Below are 18986 nucleotides of genomic sequence, written 5' to 3' on the forward strand. Positions count from 1 at the left end.
AATTGAATCGTTTAATCTGCGTTCAAAACTTATCATTTCGGCATACTTTACACTCACCTACGGCGTAAATATTCTTGATCTCCTGGTCGAACGGTTTTCTGTAAAGAAAAATAAAAATTTGAACTTTCGGTGCGGCAGTTTAGGTAAGTATTATGTTTTTTATCTTATTTTTGTTGTTTTATACAAATTCTGTCTTTCAATTTGCTTAATCTCCCTTTCGAGGAGAAAGAGATTTTCAGCCAAGATATGATTTTGCTATTACGGTTGGTGTGATATTATCTACGTGGTCTTTTAATCTTTCGCTCACGAAACACCCGTTCCTTTACTCAGCCTGTGCATATCGAGAAAAATTTTCATAGCCCTTTGTCGTTCTGTAAGGGAAGAAAGAATATATCTTGAGGAGTAATCGATATTTAATTAGCGGCTTTTGTGGAAATTTATCTCATTTGAAGATTAAAGAATTTTGTCATCGCCTAAATAACATGACGTTCACGTGAGGACGTATGAGCTTGACAATATCCCGAAAGAATAATCTGCAAGATATTTAACGTTTTTGTTGTTACGCAAAAAAACTTTGACTTTCTTTAGAACTTGAACATTTTGGTCTAATAAAACGATAAAATGAGAGATACTACCTTCTGGGTTTGCTTACTGGCAACTATATTTACCATAAATGCTCAATCACTGACAGGTATTTATTCATTATATATATTACATATTTACATATATTACATATTTAGTAATTTATAGATCTTTGTATGCTATGCTAATGGTTATTCACTATTTTATCAATAATTCGTTATTTTGTGCAATTCTCTTAGTCCTTTGATTCAGAACTGTGATTTTTTCTGCTTCAACTTAATAATCTGTATTTTTAACAAGAATGTGATCTCTTGTGTTTTTTTAACAGTTCTGTGCTCTATATGTGGTATATGTTTTACTAAGATTTAGGAGATTTTAATTTGTTTTAATTATTGTTATTGTTTGACTAACCTTGTCCTGAATACTAATCCAAGAGTATTTTAATTCACTCATAAAGGTTTTGATGCGTTAAAATGCCAGATAAGTTCCGCATATAGGTTAGCTACTTCTATACTGCACATCTACGTCCATACTGTACAACAAAAAGCCATGATTAGTAAGGTACCGATCATTAAAAAACCTTGCACTATAGTTATAAACTTTTTATTTTAGAACGCTACAAGAGAGGATCAACTTGCAATCTTGGTTGTCCATCATCTTGTGCTCCAAAATGTTTACCTAGTTGCTGTGCACCACCACCACCACCACCTGCACAACCATTCTGTCCAGCTTCGTGCTCCATATCTTGCTCTGCACCATGTCCAACTGTTTGTTGCCAACCAGCACCACCTCCGCCACCACCAGGACCACCAGGTCCACCAGGACCATTCGGAGCCCCAGGACCACAAGGACCAAACGGACCTCCTGGACCACCCGGTCCACCTGGACCTCCAGGAATTCCAGGACCACCAGGACCACCTGGCATTCCACAGCCCCCAGCTATTCCATGTCCAAAACAATGTTTTACTATCTGCCTTCCAACATGCCCTTCGTATTGTTGTCCTAGCCAACCACCACCTCCTCCTCCACCATGCCCACCCGTCTGTAATGTAGCCTGTGTTCCTGCTTGTCCACCACCATGTTGTGCACGCAAGAGAAGTGAAATCACTAAAGCTGCTGCCGCCAAACCCATCATCATCATCGAACGAAAGAAGTTGTAACTTCATTGCACGTCTAGGAATTGAACTTTGAGTAACAAAATAATTAGTTTCCCTCTAGATTTTAAGAAAACACGTTTTATTTCAAAGACTGAAAAGGGAACGGGACAAGATCAAGTTTATTTTATTCTATTTTTTGCTTTTTTTTATTTTTGACGATGGCTTGGATCACTTGATGATATCAACTCTGAAATTGTTATAACAACTGCTGGGAAAAAATGAAATATTCAAAGCTAGAGAAAAAGGTCTGATCGAAGCAGTAGAAATTCTAGCAATTTTTGTCCCGATATATCCCAGTCGATCTGGTTTTTACTATAATTTTGAATTCTTCGCAAAGGTGTAGAACTAATAATACTTTACTTTCTACTGCCTTGATCACCTTGTAATATATATTTGAAAGATTTAGATCCATATATGATTATACTTGCTACCTGTGGTTAGAAATGGGGAGAATGTATTGAAGAATTTTCTTTCTTCTTCAATATCATTCGGTTAACGTTAGATTATAATGTCGAAGACCTCTCACTTATAATATACAGCAGCGTACATATTTATCTGGTGCTTGTATTTTTTAGCAAAATGACATAGTCCCTTCATATAGTATTTCCTCTGCAACGAGTTGTCACGTAATCGAGACAAAATGAACTTGATAAGTCAACCATATTTAAGCTCTGAAATTATTTTGATTTTTAACTATTTTATTATCAAAATAATTTAAGGATTTAAATAGAAGAATGAAGGGACTTCATTTCTTTTGATAAAAATATATAAAGTTTATTTTTGGAGAAAAAGTAAATTTCCAAAGGAATAGTTTTTTGTGCCTGCACCCCTTGAAGTTTTTATTTTTAGCTGTACCGTGTGGGCTATAACAATCTATATTATAATACCCGTATACGTCTGTCCGTCTGTCCGTCTGTCTGTCACGCAAAATGGTAGCTTAGCTGCACAAGTAGCGAGAAGCACGCAATGCGGTAAAAAAGCACGGGGGAACCCGTGGATTTTCCACGGGCTAACGACTAGTTTCTTGTATTTTCCCGTGCGTATTCCAGTGTCTTGCGATGATAATATTCTTTGTCTACCTTTCCATCTATTGGACAACCTTGTCCCAGGGCTTTTTGTCTTTCATTGGCGCTGCGCTTATTGATAGGTCTCTCGCCATCCGATAAGTAAAAAGAGACAACAGGTCCTGGGATCGAGGTTGCTATTTAGAGTTAAAAAATTCGAGTTCAGAAAAGTAATTTAGCGCCTGTGAACTGATAGTCCTGTGTAACAACACTCGTGTTCTGTACAAAAAGGCGTAAACTCTATACCCTTTTAGCATAAGAACAAGATTAGAAGCAATAACAAGTAGGTAAGTAACGGGAAGTTTTACCGTCCTTGGGGATTACATCCATACGGTTGGCTGTTTCTCCCCTTTGACTGTAACTACGGTACATTACCGCCCGAGAAATTGTATAGCATTAGCTCTGACTTTGTTCTCTGCCACACAAGCCGGTTAGCGGTTAGTACATTGCACCATATGGGCTGACAACACTACATTTAAAGCGCCCCGAGTGGGACTCAAACTCTAAACCTTATGATTGCAAGCCGAATGAGCTACCACTACACCATCTCCGCAACAATAACCTCTTTATAAGCAACTGAATCTGGTTGTTGGGTAGATAATAACATTTTCTTGTTTTGTTTCGCTCGATTACTGGCAATATGAATTAAAGTATTAAACTTAGAGAATTTCGTGATTCTTATTGAAAATAAGTGAAAATTTCACTTATTAATATTTGATTTTAAAATTAGTTACAAAAATTGCTGTAATTTTATGAAGTTTTGCTGTGCATTTGAGGAAAGCTGTAAGGATTATCCGAAAATACTTGTCGCTTTCAAGCTCTCCTATTTCATTACTCGCTCGACGGGAGTTAAATCAAAAGTGTAATTTTTGACCGTTTCTCTTCTTTGCGTCAAATTGAATGCTCGATAATATAGAATTACGCCATGTCACAAGCCATATTACAATTCCGGTAGTGCCATATAAAAAAATATACGAGAAAAAATAACACGATTCGGTAAATTCTGTTCTTATATTTCTATCTCGGGTTCCCTAATTTTCATACTTTTTTAAAATTTGTGAACATTTAGAAAATTTTCTAAAAGAAAGTTGCGGAAGAGAGATTTCCGAAATGCAACATGCATTATTCGTTCTACTTTGCGCCATTCTCGTACCCAGAGCTCTTCGAGGTAAACCTTTTAATCTCAAAAAGCTCTGGAAACGAGAATAATCGCACTTGCTCTGAAAGTTTTAATATAAGCTATTAAGAGTACGCTATGATGACATAGGAACAAGAAATGGCTCTCTACTATCAGCAGATTCCTTACCTGTTGTAACTAGCAGAAATGTCTTATATAACATGAACAAATATTAATAGTCATCTCTTTAATAATTAGCCGTATTTTGTCTGTCTCTGTGCGAACCCCCCGCTGAGTTAAAAAATCGAATTACGGAAGCACGAATGTCAAATGCAATATATTTTTATCCACTTTATTGCCAAGGGTAAATTTACAGGACGGGAGAACCCGTGGATTTTTCCACGGGCTAACGTCTAGTTTGCGTTATAAACAATGAATGTAAAACACCAGATATAGTTGTTGTCAATAACCCAAAGATTTTAACTTTAATGAACTCCTGCAAAGATTTTCTGTCAAATTTATTACATATTCTCGAAAATCTGATCCTCGTCCACAGGGTTTGTTGCCTATGTCGAAGCCGCTAGCGCTTACTTAACGGCTAACAAGTTTTTTCGCCGCCGACCTCGATGTCAAAAAGGCAACAGCCCCTTGGGACGAGGTTGACCAAGTTAAGATTTGGTCAAATTGTAATGGGAGTTTCCCTTAATTGGAAATTGAGTAAGAAACGATGCTGCTTAGGTAAACACTGCATCTAATATGATTTCTGTTATAAACATTGTCACGTTTCGCTTTCGAAAACTTTAGTTTGTGGAAGCATCGCTTCAGATAACCAGCTCAAACAAAAATTGGGAAGAAATGAGTTTTTCCTGAAAACCTATGTGTTTAAAACAACAATAGATGTGACTAATCAGCAAAATAAGATCACGAAAACGAAATCTGGAAATCGTCTGTGATGCAGAATTTTTTGTTTTAGTCTTTCCTCGCTGTTTTGGGTAAGAAAGGACCAGGCTAAAGGACTATACTTTCCTAAAAAACCCGCGAGTTTTTACTTTTTGCGATAAAAGCCGAAAAATTTAGTAATATAATTAGCCAACTTTTTATTAAATATGGCTCACTTCCGGTTTCAAAGTTAGCAAAGGAGTGAAAAATATTCACAAAATAAGCTCTTGACAACAGTTCCAGGTGATCACGGTTGCGAGACAAAATTTCCTTCTTGTTGAATTCTTAACCCTAGGAATGTGCACCTGTTTTCCAAAATTTGCAGTTGGTCGCCAAGGAGTAGCCTAATTTACATTAGCTCTCAGCCAGGAATTATGACGCTCCCCCTGTGGGGTTCTTTTTGCGCGATTTTCAACTGTGCTGTCTAATGGTTAGGAAAGTATTTGTGTTTACAAGCCAATTATCTCTAATTTGCTTTGTTATTTTTGTGTGGCGATGTCCTTTCAAAAAAGTCAATTTACTTTAAAAATGTGGATTAAACAAAGCTCTTATAAAAAACATTATATTTAATTTATATACCGTTTGTTCAACCTCGTCCCCAAGCAGGGCTTGATAGGCTTTTTATATGGGGTCAAATATAAAAGCTCAACAAGCCCTGGGGACGAGGTTGGTTAACTTTCTTTTATGATAAAACCTGATATCTAAGGGGATAGAAATCTATTCTTTTTGTCCTATCTGACTTTGAAGATTTTGAATTCAAGGATAATTTTTAATAACATTTCAACTTCCTACCCAGGGTCTTGTGAAACTTGTAAAAAATTTAGCAGACACGGCGGAAGCTTTGGCGTAATGTTTGAGATAAGCGAGGCTAAAGTTTATGTTGGCTCGATCGCCAGTGTTCGCTTTTGTTTGTGATAGTTAAAAACAAACGGAACAAAATTATAGACCAAAAAAATCAAATTTAAAGAAAAATTTCTGAGAACTAAGTGGATAGCATTACCGTAACGCAACTTTGTGTTTTTGAGAGGGCCTGTAATTTGGACAGTTCTTCAGGTGTTTTGGCCTTTTAGAATTTTTTTATTTTTTCTGTGGCATTTTTTATGCATTTTATGACGTATTTTCTCACCAGGGTATATAGCACATCATTCTTTCAGATGATTAAGAAACCATATCTTTTTAAGTACCTACAATCGTTTTACTGTCCAAACTTGGAGAAATTTAACTAAATATATAAAACCTAAAATATTAGCACATTTAATTTATTCGTTTGTTATTATTTTTTGCGACGATTTCTGCTTGGTGTTTAAAAGATACTTAGCGACCTTTTTAAATGTGTGGACAAAATCCAATATGGCATTCTTTATAAGTACATGAACTTTAAGGGAAGCCTTAAGATGTTCTTAGTTATCCGTGTTGAAAGTGCCAAAGTAAATATAAATACTGTAAAATTAAATTTGTGACCACGTTCGATGTTCCTAGATAAAACCATGTAGAGCCAAAATTTTTGACCAATAAAATAATTATGTTCCCAAAGATAAAGGATTTGTTTTTCGAAAAACAGAACGTGTACCATGGTATCATGCGCATTCACGTATAACGTTTATCTCTGGATTTTATTGCAAAAAATAAAGCACGTCTTTTTTATTAATGTTAATAGTATCGAGTTCGTTTTTTATATTATTTTATTATTATCATTATCTGAATATCATGTTTTGTTTTTAAACGAGGACTTTTACTAAAAAGAACAGCTTTATTCTTGTTCCATGAATTGTCTGCTGATGCACATTCTCTTATATAAATGCAAATCAGCATACCCTATTATCATCTTCAAGCGAGACCAACATCAAATTTATCAAGTAATGAAGGAAAAAGAGGTATAAATAGTAAAATTGATTCACTTATTGTATAATGATAAAACTCTTGACATGATAACTCATTTTTGGATTTCGTTGAACTAGTGAAGCTGCTTCTGGTTCAATTGGAATTTTTAATTTAGATATGCGAATACAAAACATAAAATTTTGAAAAAACAGCAAATTTATATTAACTATTGCATAAATTTCAGTAAAATTCGTTTCCTGAATGTGTAATACATAAAATCAGTTTTTTTAAATTTAACTGAGAAACTTTGCTTGTTAATTTTCATTGAGTTTTAGCTCATTATTTGATTCTATATAATTTTCTTTTTACATATAAAACATAGAATTTAGGCTTGAAGATGATAATGAGAAAAACGAAAGCTCACCGTTCTAGTAAAAGACCATCGAAATGCATTGAGTGTTGAACGAAATATCTACGCTCTCTTGGCTAAACGAACCTTTTTTCATTAGTAAATTATCATGTCTGAAAAATCATGCTGAATGATGATTAACATACGATTGCGTAGAGCAAATGAAAGCTAGATTATTGCAGATCAAGTGTTTTGTTAAATTTTCACGAGCGAAGTTTATTCCTGATGAAATGATTGGTCGATAAGTTGCAGTTTGTTGATCAGATTCATTGCGCATGATTATACACAGTATGAAAAATTATGCACAATTCAATGTCAAATGCATTCTCTGCTTTGGTAATCATTTAAATGGAGCCACCCGAAATAAGATCAAGTGAAATTATAAACAAATCAACGAGCTTAATTATTGCAGATACTGGTGTTTAGCCATGCTCACCAACCATGCGAAAAACAATAAAGCTTAATTCCTGTCCGAAACGTAATATTTTTTTAAAGTACCCATTGTCATCCTTGTAAATTGTAGACCACTATTTTTTTATGGTGACCTTAAAGTTGCATTATTTGAAAACAGACATTTATTCTAGAAAGTTATATCTCAGAAAAAAAAATTGCTGCAAAACCCCAAAACGGTTCATTTTTATTGAAAACATTTCAGCATTGTTTCTGCTACGCTCTAGTGATTGTGAAAGTGTTTAGTTTGTGTGAAAAGATAATACAGAAAATGCTCAGTAAAGTTGATCTTATTCGGTTCAGAACCCCGATGCTCACTGGGCGTGGTAATTGCATTGAGTTTTCATGAATAGCAGGTATTGTGAAACGCACTGAAGTGTGAGATATGTGATTTCAAGCGACCCCTTCATCCTTAAAGAACCTAACGTTATCATTCCATATCGAGTACTTCTATCGAGCAGACATAATATCAAGCTAACTTGAGGTAAGAAAAAGAATATGTATTTATAACTTTGAAATATTTCTTTAAAGTATTTGTAAAATAATATACTTCTTATTTTTTCTTCTACTATAATATTACTGCTTATAAATTTATTGTGTATTCTTTGATATTAATAGTTCAGAAATAAGAAAAACTTGTTCTGAAAACCAAAAAAAATTATCCAGTATAAACTAGATTTAATCTAAATTTTTACAGACTATAAAGTCTATCACAATTAAAATAATAATCTATTATTCATATTAAACTTGACTACTATAATAATGATACGCGAAATATTTAAACATAAATTTAAAATCTAAACATCAAATATAAATCATATTAGTATTAATGAGAAAAATGTATAAAAATACAAATATCTGAATCAAGTAACATTTAATTTTAACATGGTAGTTTCGGTTGACTTCTTTTCTTGACTTTAGAATTAAATTGAACACAATCTTGATTGTTACCAAAAACAATTTTGTATTGATGGAATCTGGAATATTTATTAGTATTAATATTATTAATTCTATATCTATTATAGAAAGTCTGTCATAAATCATGGACACCAAGCTTATTGTATTATTCGCCATCATCGGCGCCTGCATGGCAGGAATCCCAAGACAAAAGGGTAAGCATTTGTTTTATTTACATTTATTTACATAAATTGTGAGCGTAGTTATTTAATATTAGTAATTAAAAATATATTATTGTAATACTTATAATATTCGACTTGGTTTAAATACATGCATATCTAAAACTTTATTTCGAACAACGCAAACAAAAAAGATTTTTTTCGCCAGCTTCGCAATTAATCATTTGATCTCATCAATCATTGAACTAAAACAAACTAAAGAATCGCACACTTCTGTATCATTTTTGAAAAAATGGCTAATTTAACATTTTTCTGACAACTCTTTTCTAGAAAATGTATTTTATTTATACTAACTGCTTAAAGTTAATTCAAAATATTTTCTTGTAGTCCTAAAATTGCATTTTTTAATACTTAACATTTTTTCAAAAGTTTAAAAGAATATTTTAATTTGTTTATAATTTGGTGTTCAAGCCACCTGCTGCTTAAAATCTCACATTGAGCATCACTTGATGAATAAAATCATAAACAAAACCATTGAGGTTCTATATCATTGTTTCTATCTGAAGTATAGAATATTACCGCAACCATAAATAAATATCTACAACGTATCCTCTTTTTTTTCCATCCCTATTTTTTAATCCTGTCTCATTTTTTAATCATTTATGACTTCATTTTAGACAAGCGATCACCTACTGCATGTGCAGCTCCATGTCCTTCTTTCTGTGCTCCAGCCTGTTCTCCAGTATGTTGTATTCCAGTTGGACCACCACCCCCACCACCACCACCAGGTCCACCAGGTGCACCAGGACCACTCGGAGCACCAGGACCAGCTGGACCAAACGGACCACCAGGACCTCCAGGACCACCTGGACCACCAGGACTTCCAGGACCACCAGGACCACCAGGAGCACCAGCTGGACCAGCAGGACCACCAGGAGGTCCAGGACCAAACGGACCACCAGGAAACCGTGGACCACCAGGACCCCCAGGACCAGCAGGACCAAATGGCCCACCAGGACCACTTGGTGCACCAGCTCCTCCACCACCACCACCTCCACCACCACCATGCCCAGCTATCTGTGTAACTCAATGTGTCCCAGCATGCCCAGCACCATGTTGTCCACAGAAGAAACATTAAATTTAAAGCTAGAAGTAAAAGAAATATGTTCAAATTTTTTCATGTGGAATGGACTCTTTACATTCATCATCATTTTGTATGAAGAATTTGTTCCATGTGTCTCTATGAGGCACAGATCTTGCATTAAATAAATAACTATTTTTGTAATTTCATTTCACTTTGGTTTGTTAACGATTGGTTGCATTTCATGCAATCCATGATGTAGTTTTTATCAGATGGCAAGGCCTAAATAAAAGTAAGGCGTTTAACTGAAGAATTTTTTCTTTCTACTTCATCTAGTCTATACGCGCGGCAATTAAAAAACAAGAACAAAGAGTAAATGGTTTCTTAAAAGAAGTCAAACTTTTTTTGAATCCTGTTTGATTATATTGTAGAATGCTAGTACTAAGGTACATTTTAAAGCGCGAGATCGTTCTTCATATAAAATGCAAAAATGCGTAAACATTGCTGCAAAATGCGCAACAAACTTAGAAAAAGTTCTTTTTACTTGGTGTCTTTGAAAAAGCAGCGCTTTATTTTAGAAAACTATTAAATAAATATTTAACAGTTAAGCTAAATATTCAACACAGGTTCTGGCGTCAAAAGTAGGTTCTAAAAAGCAAAGACTCAATTCTATAGAACTTAAATTTGAAAGTTAATGTCCGTAACTTTATGCACACCTCTACTGTACTGCGCTGCAATGTGTTTTGCGCGAAAGAAGAATCCCGGACGTTGAGTTTGTGTATTTGCGCAAAGTTAGTACAATCCAAATTCGAGAGCTGTACCATTCTCAAACCCCAGAACCCTCTGAGATAAACCTCGAAAGGGCTTTAATCTCAAAGAGCTCTAGCGACGAGAATAAAGCAATACTTCTTCATCTATTCATTTACATAGCAAAACCTAAACTATTTTTATAACGCAAAACTTACCAACCTCGTCCCAGGACTCCTTTTTCCTTTTTTGATATTAGGGACGGCGCGATTTGTGATCCGGTTGGGAAAGTGGTAGTCATACTCAAAATTTCAGTCTAGTGTTATTTTGTAACCTATTCTGGGTAAACAGGTTTGTCTAAGCTTGGTTGTTATATTTAATGCCGGTTGTGTCAAGGTATCCGAGGTTTAACGCTAGGTCTTTTATTTCATATTTTTTATCGGCACGGCTCAACAAATTCTTTTGGGAAGAAAGATAAAAAGCACTCTAAAATTATTAGCCATTAGAGGAAAGCTGTGGGACATTGAGCCCTATTTGGACTAGACATAAGTCACCCAGAAAATATTTTGTAACTTTGTCCAAGACTATTTTATCTGAGAAGGTAAAACAATGAATTTTTTTAGTAAACGGGAAGTCTGAACATTATATTTCATTTTAGTATTTTTTTACGCATAGAGAAGTTTATTCTAAAAAGTGATCTAATTTGTGTTCTTACCACACGCGCCTTTATTTCATCCTTCTTCTATATAGAGGAAACACTAGGGCGCGGCAGGCTCCAAAAGAGGAAGGCAGATAAAAATTTGGACTGACAAAAAAACTCTACGTCAATGATGTCGAAGTAGCCGCAAAATGAGGTAGGCTTCTACCACACAACCTGCTGGTGCGCCAGTACACTTGTGGTGGCAAGATTGGATTGAGTCCAAATTTTTTGCACCATTTTGGCGTTGCAGCATGTGATAAGAGCGTTAAATCATGTGTTATTTTTTTTCAAAAATAAAACATAGTTTCAACAAAGATTGCAAACTTCTGACGGCGGCGATGTGCGTTTTTACGAGTGTTTAGTTTAATACCATATCTTCTTTGCCCTTCAATTATCGATTAAGGACTAATTGTCATTACCTTAAATCAAGATTGTTATTGTTGCCGTTTATTTTTTGCAGGCTTTGCAGTAAATAGCTCAGTCAGTGGCAGCATAGTAGTTTTTTGTGCTTGAGATTGAATCATAAAGATCTTTCAAACAAAGATGAAACGTGCAATTCAAAACGTAAAGAATCTAAATTCTTTTGCTCTTTTGAAACGAGGAGTAGTAACACAGAATGTCTACACTGGATTTAAAGGTTTGGATTTAGAAAATTATATTTTCAGCTTTTATATAGGGGCAACGTCCATTCTCAAGTTGCCACGAAAACAATCAATTTGACATCCAGCTGAATATAACTAGCTAGATAGCTAGCTAGCTAGCTTACAGACACAAAAAGCTTTTACAATAGCTGTGGCTAGCTATCTACCTCGTCTTTTTTTCAGGTTTTTTTCAAGGTTTTCGTCTGTAACCACCCGGCCCGTAAAAGTCACCCGTCTGAAACCGCCCAAATTGAGCCCGAAATAAGATGTGTGCGAGCTTATTGTTCTCATTTAATTTTTTTCGAGAAGAAAGAATGTGCTATTTTGTCGTTGTACTCTCAGTTTATAGACCACTTTCCGTGTGATGTAATTTGTTTTGATTTTGTTGGAGAACAATGGGCATGCACACACTTTTGTGTAGGTAAAAAAACAAGACTCACACTGGGCAAATTGTCGATTAATGGAGATTTTTTATAAAAGCATACAGCCAAGAAGTACTGGAGTTACATTTTAACAACATTCTTTGGATTTTTTTTAAAAAATCTCTAATTGGATTCAGACATTTTTTTTTTTGGATGGATTTCTTTGATTCCCGTGGTCTGTTGTTTACATTTTCTACACAAAAAAAATCTTGCAAATGTAAGCATTGGCAACTCATCTATTATTTTTGGAATTTTGTTACAGCTATTTATGGAATAAACAATATAAAAAACAGTTTTTATTTGAACTCTTTTGCTACCACTGCTCTAAATTAAAAGAATAAATAATACATGGTAATAAATGTATAAAAAAATGTTGTTTCCGGTTGATTTGGGGTTTCTCCCAGGAGAAATTTAAGTTTTTTTAAAACGCCAGAAGTCGTACGACAGCCCCGTGGTTTTTGTGTTTTTGGTGAGTCAGCACCCTGGTAACGTTGTTTGGACGTTTGTTGTAGGGTTTATAGTGCCAATGTTACACATTGCTTCTGAATTGTGTTAAATGCGTTTTCACGAGTAGTGGGCAATTTTCGTTTTTTGCTCTATTCTGCTACCATTTTTATTAAATGTAACAATCAAACACTGACTGTCTGGTACCCTAAAACTCCTGGAAAAGTTCAAAAAACTCAAACATTCTAAATCTAATTTTTGTTAAAGGTCAGGTTTTTAGTCAAAAGAATCTAGAACTAGACATTGTTAGCACTAGTGAAGGAGGTGCTGTAATATGTATATATGTTGTCAATACTATCAAATTATCAGTATTTTTACACTGTAATTTTGGGACTTGCATTTTTTCTTAAGGCACATATTTTTAATTTAAGTGTATATACAAACTTTTGATATTCCAAACTTTTCTAGGTTTTAAAAAAATCAGAACTCACATAAGTTTGTTCCCTGAATTGTCAAGTTTTTGAATTGCTTCCTTATTTTAGAAACAAGGAACAAGGATATAAAGAAGTTTAGGCCTGTTAATGGTGCTTCACTTTTTAAATGCTTTTATTAATGATTAGATAAATTTTAAAAAGAGAATCTAAAATCACAAAAAACCCTGGGATGCTGCTAAAAAAACTTCAATTTACTTAAATCACTACATAATAGTTGTGTAAAGAAATATATAGCAGGTAATATTTTATGAATGCAAATACATGATAAATATAAGAATACAGGCAGCACGACCTGTCCGTGACATTGTTTACCATTTTTATTGCTTGTTGTGTCATCATATCATTTCATTTCAACTAAAAGCAACAGCAACAACAACATTTTACCTGCTCTCCTTAACATTCAAGAATCCATAGAATCAACCTAAAAAAAAATCAAAAAATTCCTTGGTGCATCTGTAACTCCAGGTTGTTTACATATTTTATAATAAAAGTCGTGCAAAATATTTTGGGCTTAGTCACTTCACTGCTAAGATTATATTAGTAAATTACTTCATTACAAGATATGACATTTTAAATCATGGCAGCATTATGGTGTACCTATTTATAAATCTAAGATTAGTAGTGTTCAGATATATACTGACTGGTTTGATGTTGATCTGTGAAATGCAAAGCTAAATGTCAGAAAAGCACAGACTAAAGCTTGCAAAAATGACTGCATCTTATGCAAATTATTTTTTCTTTATGTATATATAAACTAAAATTTTTAATCAATTTTTTAAAGTTGTTATTTCAGGTCAAATAAATGTTCAATTTTAATGCTCTTTGAATTGAAGATCTTTATTTTAAACTTTATGGCTCACAAAGAAAATTAAATTATTGTTTTTGTGAATTAAAACTAAAAAATGGTTTTTGGAATTTGTTATTTGTGTGCGTTTTTTATGAAACCATTTTGATAATAGCTTCCCAAACTGGTTAGTGTGGCTTTATACAAAGCCCTATATAAAGCCCTGAAAAAATAAGCTGTAAACCAACCATATTAAGGATTTTGTCATACTAAAAACTGTTTTTGGTTCAAAATAAAAATCACTACATATATATACCACTTTTCTAAATTTTATTCAATAAATAAGTTGAACAACTAAGTTATAGGCGTTGGCTTATGTTTTTAAAGCAACCATACATACTTTTGCATTGCCTGGAACTATAGTGCCTGTCAATTCAAGTGCGTTATGAACAATAAGAGGAAGAAAAAAATTGAGACAGGCAGTCTTTTATCATTTTTTAAATATGGACAAAAGCATCAAATGGCCAATGCTCTGCAGTCGCACACTAGGTAAACAGCATTTGAAATTTTTTCTAGTCACATTTTCACATTGTAACAACAAAATAATAAAGTTTAGGCCCAACAAAGGCCCTGGATATCCTGGGAAATGGTCATGTTGATGTCAGCAACAATAAGAACATTTTAAGAGTTTTGATTTAATGTAATAACCTAAAATCCAAGTCTATTGTGAACATTGACAAGTGAAATTAGCTGTCTTGTCCCAATATATATTTTCAGCTGGATTGTTGTCTCAAAAAATTAAGAATGTAAAAAAAAGTCTGTAGCAAGGTCTATTGCAGCATCATCATGGCTCTAGATTTTAAAAACGAAGCATAAAAGTTACTTCTGATGTCCACAACCTGAACCCGGGTTAAAAGCCTAAATTTTAAAGGTAATTGAGTTTTGTGTTAGCACAGTACTGCTCCCATTATTAAAACATGTATATTGATAATCATGCACCGTATATATAGTATATGTAGTTGACATTGTGTTAATGCTCCTTCCATGTACCATAGGGTCTGTTGGAAACACTCCTCTGATCAAATTAGAAAAAGCAAGTGAGTTAACTGGATGTAACATCATGGTGAAGGCCGAAATGATGAATCCTGGTGGTTCAGTTAAAGATCGTGCTGCACTCTATCTTATTAAAGATGCTGAAGAAAAAGGCTTAATACAACCAGGTGGAACTATTGTGGAAGGTAAGATTGTCGAAAGCCTTTAGTCTGATAGATGCATAGATGCATTTTTTTTACAAATTGGACATATGGCAAGTGAATTACTGTAAAGAATAAATAAAAAATAAATAAATGATTTTACGGACTAGTCAACACACCTAAATTGTCACTTAGTTCCCCAATTATCTAAAATCATTAATTTTGTCCTAATCTCTATTGCGCTCTTATGTACGTAAACATATTAGATAGTTGTGTATACCTTAGAAGGAGAAATTTTTGCATTTGACGAAATAAGCAACCAAAGTACGCTAAATTAAATCCACGCTGAAATTAAAATGTTTTTCCCGTTGTTAACTTAAATTAAACTACGTTAAATTAATCAACTCCCTTAAAAATTAATAAAGTGGAATTTGAGCACAATACTTTCGTCACAATATAATGGATAGTGAACGAAAATATATATATTTCACGTCAAATTTTGGCATCTCAAGGTAGGTAATGTTTTTTTTTTATTCTGTACTTTAAAACTTGTATTTATTATGTTTTGTTATGATGCACCCTTTCGATGTCTCAATGTAGGTGCATGGATAGATGTATTAGGCTTGCATACACTAATTTCATTGATATTTCATTAAGGTACTGCTGGAAATACAGGCATTGGGCTTGCGCACATGTGTTTGACGCTTGGTTATAAATGTGTCATCTTTATTCCAGATGATCAAACACAAGAAAAAATAGACATGTTAAAAGGTAACTGCTTTTTAGTAGAAAGTGATTTCAATATTTGAATGATTCCAAAAAACCCTCTTATATGTGTATGGTTGCACAATCATGTGAGCGATACACAATCCATTTTGTCCGCACTTTCCGGTTTTGGCATCAAAATCTCCTCCAGTACTGTAACACCGTTTTAGTTTGCAATTTTATTTTAAATAAGGACTGATAATTACATCTTTATGTAATCCAATAAGTATATATATTTAACATAAATAGAAAATATATAAATTACTCTTGTAGCCTTGGGAGCAGATGTTAGAGCTGTCCCTCGCGCGCCATTTTCTAGTCCTCTAAACTTCAATAAGCTGGCTATGGCTTATGCTCAAGAAACCGAGAATTCAGTTTGGACAGACCAATTTGACAATCTAGCCAATAGGAGAGCTCATTACGAAACTACAGGTCCGGAGATTTGGGAACAAACCAATGGCAAGGTGGACTGTGTTATTTTTGGTACAGGGACAGGTGGAACATTAAGCGGATCGGGAATGTTTTTAAAAGAACAAAATCCCTCCATTAAAGCATTTTTAGCCGATCCGGAAGGTAGCGTTCTTTACAAATATTTCACGACCGGTGAGCTCGAACGAACCGGAGACGGATCAATCACGCAGGGCATCGGACAAGGTCGTGTTACTAACAACGTGAACGGAAGTCCTGTGGATCAAGCGTTTCATATCACCGATAAAATGGCAGTGGAATGGACTTTTAGATTGCTTCACGAAGAGGGTTTTTTTGTTGGTTCTTCATCGGGTTTAAACGTAGCTGCAGCTGTGGAAGCAGCCAAACAACTAGGTCCGGGACACACTATTGTCACCTGCTTATGCGACAGCGGACAAAGATACTTTGCAGATTTGTTTAGTAGGAAGTGGCTGGAAGAGAAAGACTTGTTAGAATCGGTACCGGAAGATTATCGCTTTTCTCTATTTAAATAACAAAGTTGCTGGAAAGACCAGATTTGTAGCAGATCACGTTATTTTGAAAACTTGTGTAGTCTTTTATGAAGTTTTCAATGTTTTTATTCCGTACTATTTATTGATGAATTTATTGTTACAGTTGAATTAAAAATAGCTAGTAATTTATAAAATTAGATCAAATAAGATATCTTATCTACTTTGGAACTTTCAAAACAAATTAAATGCTTAATTAGCGATGAGCCAGTTAATGCTTCCTGTTTTCATTTTAACTTTTACGTTTTTACCTTGTCTGTCTGTTTTGAACAAATCGCGTCCCGCTACTGTTCTACTTATTCTGAAGTATAAATGACCGTGTGATTTTTTTTTTAATTTTTTAAAAAGTTATATTTGTGTTGTGTTGCTCTTAGAATGAATTTCCTTCTTTCTTATAACTTTTCATTCTCGACTTTCCTAAACAAGGTGGCTTCTTATAACTTCTGGAAAACAATTTCCTCCTCAATATATTTTTAAAAATACCTTTTTTCTTTAATTTTATAAAACCAAACTATTATTTCTCATGATCACATCGAATTTCAATTTTGGTGGCTACCTTAAACTACACAATTTTAAATTTTTATAAAATAATTTCACGAGAAATTTCATACTTTGACATTTTTAACGTGTTTTTTTTAATAATGTCAGAAATTTTCGCGAGCAGAAATTTTCGCGAATCGCGTTATTCATAAAATGAGGGCCACCACGCTTCCTCGATTCTCATCAATCCTCCTCAATTTTGAAAAGTCTTCTTAAGTCTCCTTCAAAAGTAGATTTTGCAACTTTCTACTCCAATCTCCTCAATACCTTTTATAAAAACCTATACGGTTTTTTAAAGAAGTACTACATTGTTACCGAAATAATTTCTTCTTTACTTGTGTCGTAGGAAAATTTCCTCAATTTTTATTAAAGTACCGTCATCTTCTCAAAAAAGCTTATAATCCTCATTAAAGGACTCAAATTTGACTCGATAAAAAGAGTGGCAACCATGAAGAAATTTTTATAGAATACACGAGACTGTGTGGATTAATCGCATCTGGATATTAAGATAGACATCTATATCTTGGAATTATTAAATGCCTCATATTTACTTTCATGTAGGTTTTTTGGAAGCTCAATTTTGCGATTCAGTCAAAAAGGAAATTCGCGAGATTTTTTTTTTTTTTTTTGCGAAACAAGCAAAAAATTTCTAAGCGTACCCTGTTTAACATTTTTCATCCTAATTTCGCAAAACTTCTTGCCCTCGAAATTGACTAACATCAAGATATATATACCGCGTCTTTTCGCTGAACCACCGCGGTTTTTTTTTTCATTTATTATAAAACTTTCTAATCCAGCACTTATTACTTGCAACTGATATACTTGATTATTTGGGTGTGGTACCCCTAACTGCAATAAAATATTCCTTTCTCAAGCAAACAAACTTCCCCTTTTGTTTAAAGAAATCAATTGTATAAAATGTATGTCTGTTCTTAATTACATATACTGCATATAAATTTAAAACATTTAACTTTAGGCGCTTTATTTATGAATACTTTTGTATACTCATATCTTGTATTAGTAGCTTTTGGCTGAATAAATGGTTTGCTTACATATTCTTCACATGTATTATGTATTGTCTTTCTTTTGCTTGTAGCGTAAGTTATTTGGTGATTTTTTAACACAGTTGCACAATGGTGTCAGTCTCATTGGATTTACCCAAATAACAGTATTCTACGTCCTAAATCAGCTGTGAACATTGATTAGTGAACAGTGACAAGTTCAAATTGTATAAATATAGAAATAGCTTAAATTACTACCCTGTTGCGTTCATGTGCCAACATTTTCTGTCACCGTTTGTAGTGATTAAAATATTGCTTTGCAGTGCTTACCCTTTTTTACACACTTAAATGTTCAGGACTTCCATTTTTTGGGTATTTCTTTCACATTACTTTATTGTGTACCATGTTTGTGTGTCAGTGTGTTTCGGAAACTTAAAATATCGCAAAAACCTGACCATTTCATCGTATTCAGAAGTCATTTAAGTTCTAAACTCTTTCTCAAATAAGCATACGTAAGGATACTCTAAGCCTGATTGTGTTTTGCGCATAAGCATATCCCATCCTGCTTTCTAATTTTTACGT

At 33.9% G+C, this 18986-nt stretch overlaps 1 protein-coding gene across 2 annotated transcripts in view; it reads left to right on the forward strand.

Moving 5' to 3' along the window:
- The first annotated feature begins 10092 nt into the window (after positions 1 to 10092).
- LOC130622105 (uncharacterized) overlaps positions 10093 to 18986 on the forward strand; it is a 29335-nt gene continuing 20441 nt past the window's right edge. The window contains exons 1-4 of one of the 2 annotated variants that reach the window (XM_057437509.1): positions 10093 to 11780; positions 14984 to 15166; positions 15779 to 15892; positions 16160 to 18456. In XM_057437509.1, the coding sequence (XP_057293492.1) occupies positions 11687 to 11780; positions 14984 to 15166; positions 15779 to 15892; positions 16160 to 16848 (1080 nt within the window). In that variant the 5' untranslated portion in view covers positions 10093 to 11686 and the 3' untranslated portion in view covers positions 16849 to 18456. Of the gene's footprint in view, positions 11781 to 14983; positions 15167 to 15778; positions 15893 to 16159; positions 18457 to 18986 lie in introns of those variants that run through there. The other variant, XM_057437508.1, reaches the window with a different exon arrangement.

Source organism: Hydractinia symbiolongicarpus, chromosome 12, assembly GCF_029227915.1.
Source record: "Hydractinia symbiolongicarpus strain clone_291-10 chromosome 12, HSymV2.1, whole genome shotgun sequence".
Classification (NCBI taxonomy): domain Eukaryota; kingdom Metazoa; phylum Cnidaria; class Hydrozoa; order Anthoathecata; family Hydractiniidae; genus Hydractinia; species Hydractinia symbiolongicarpus.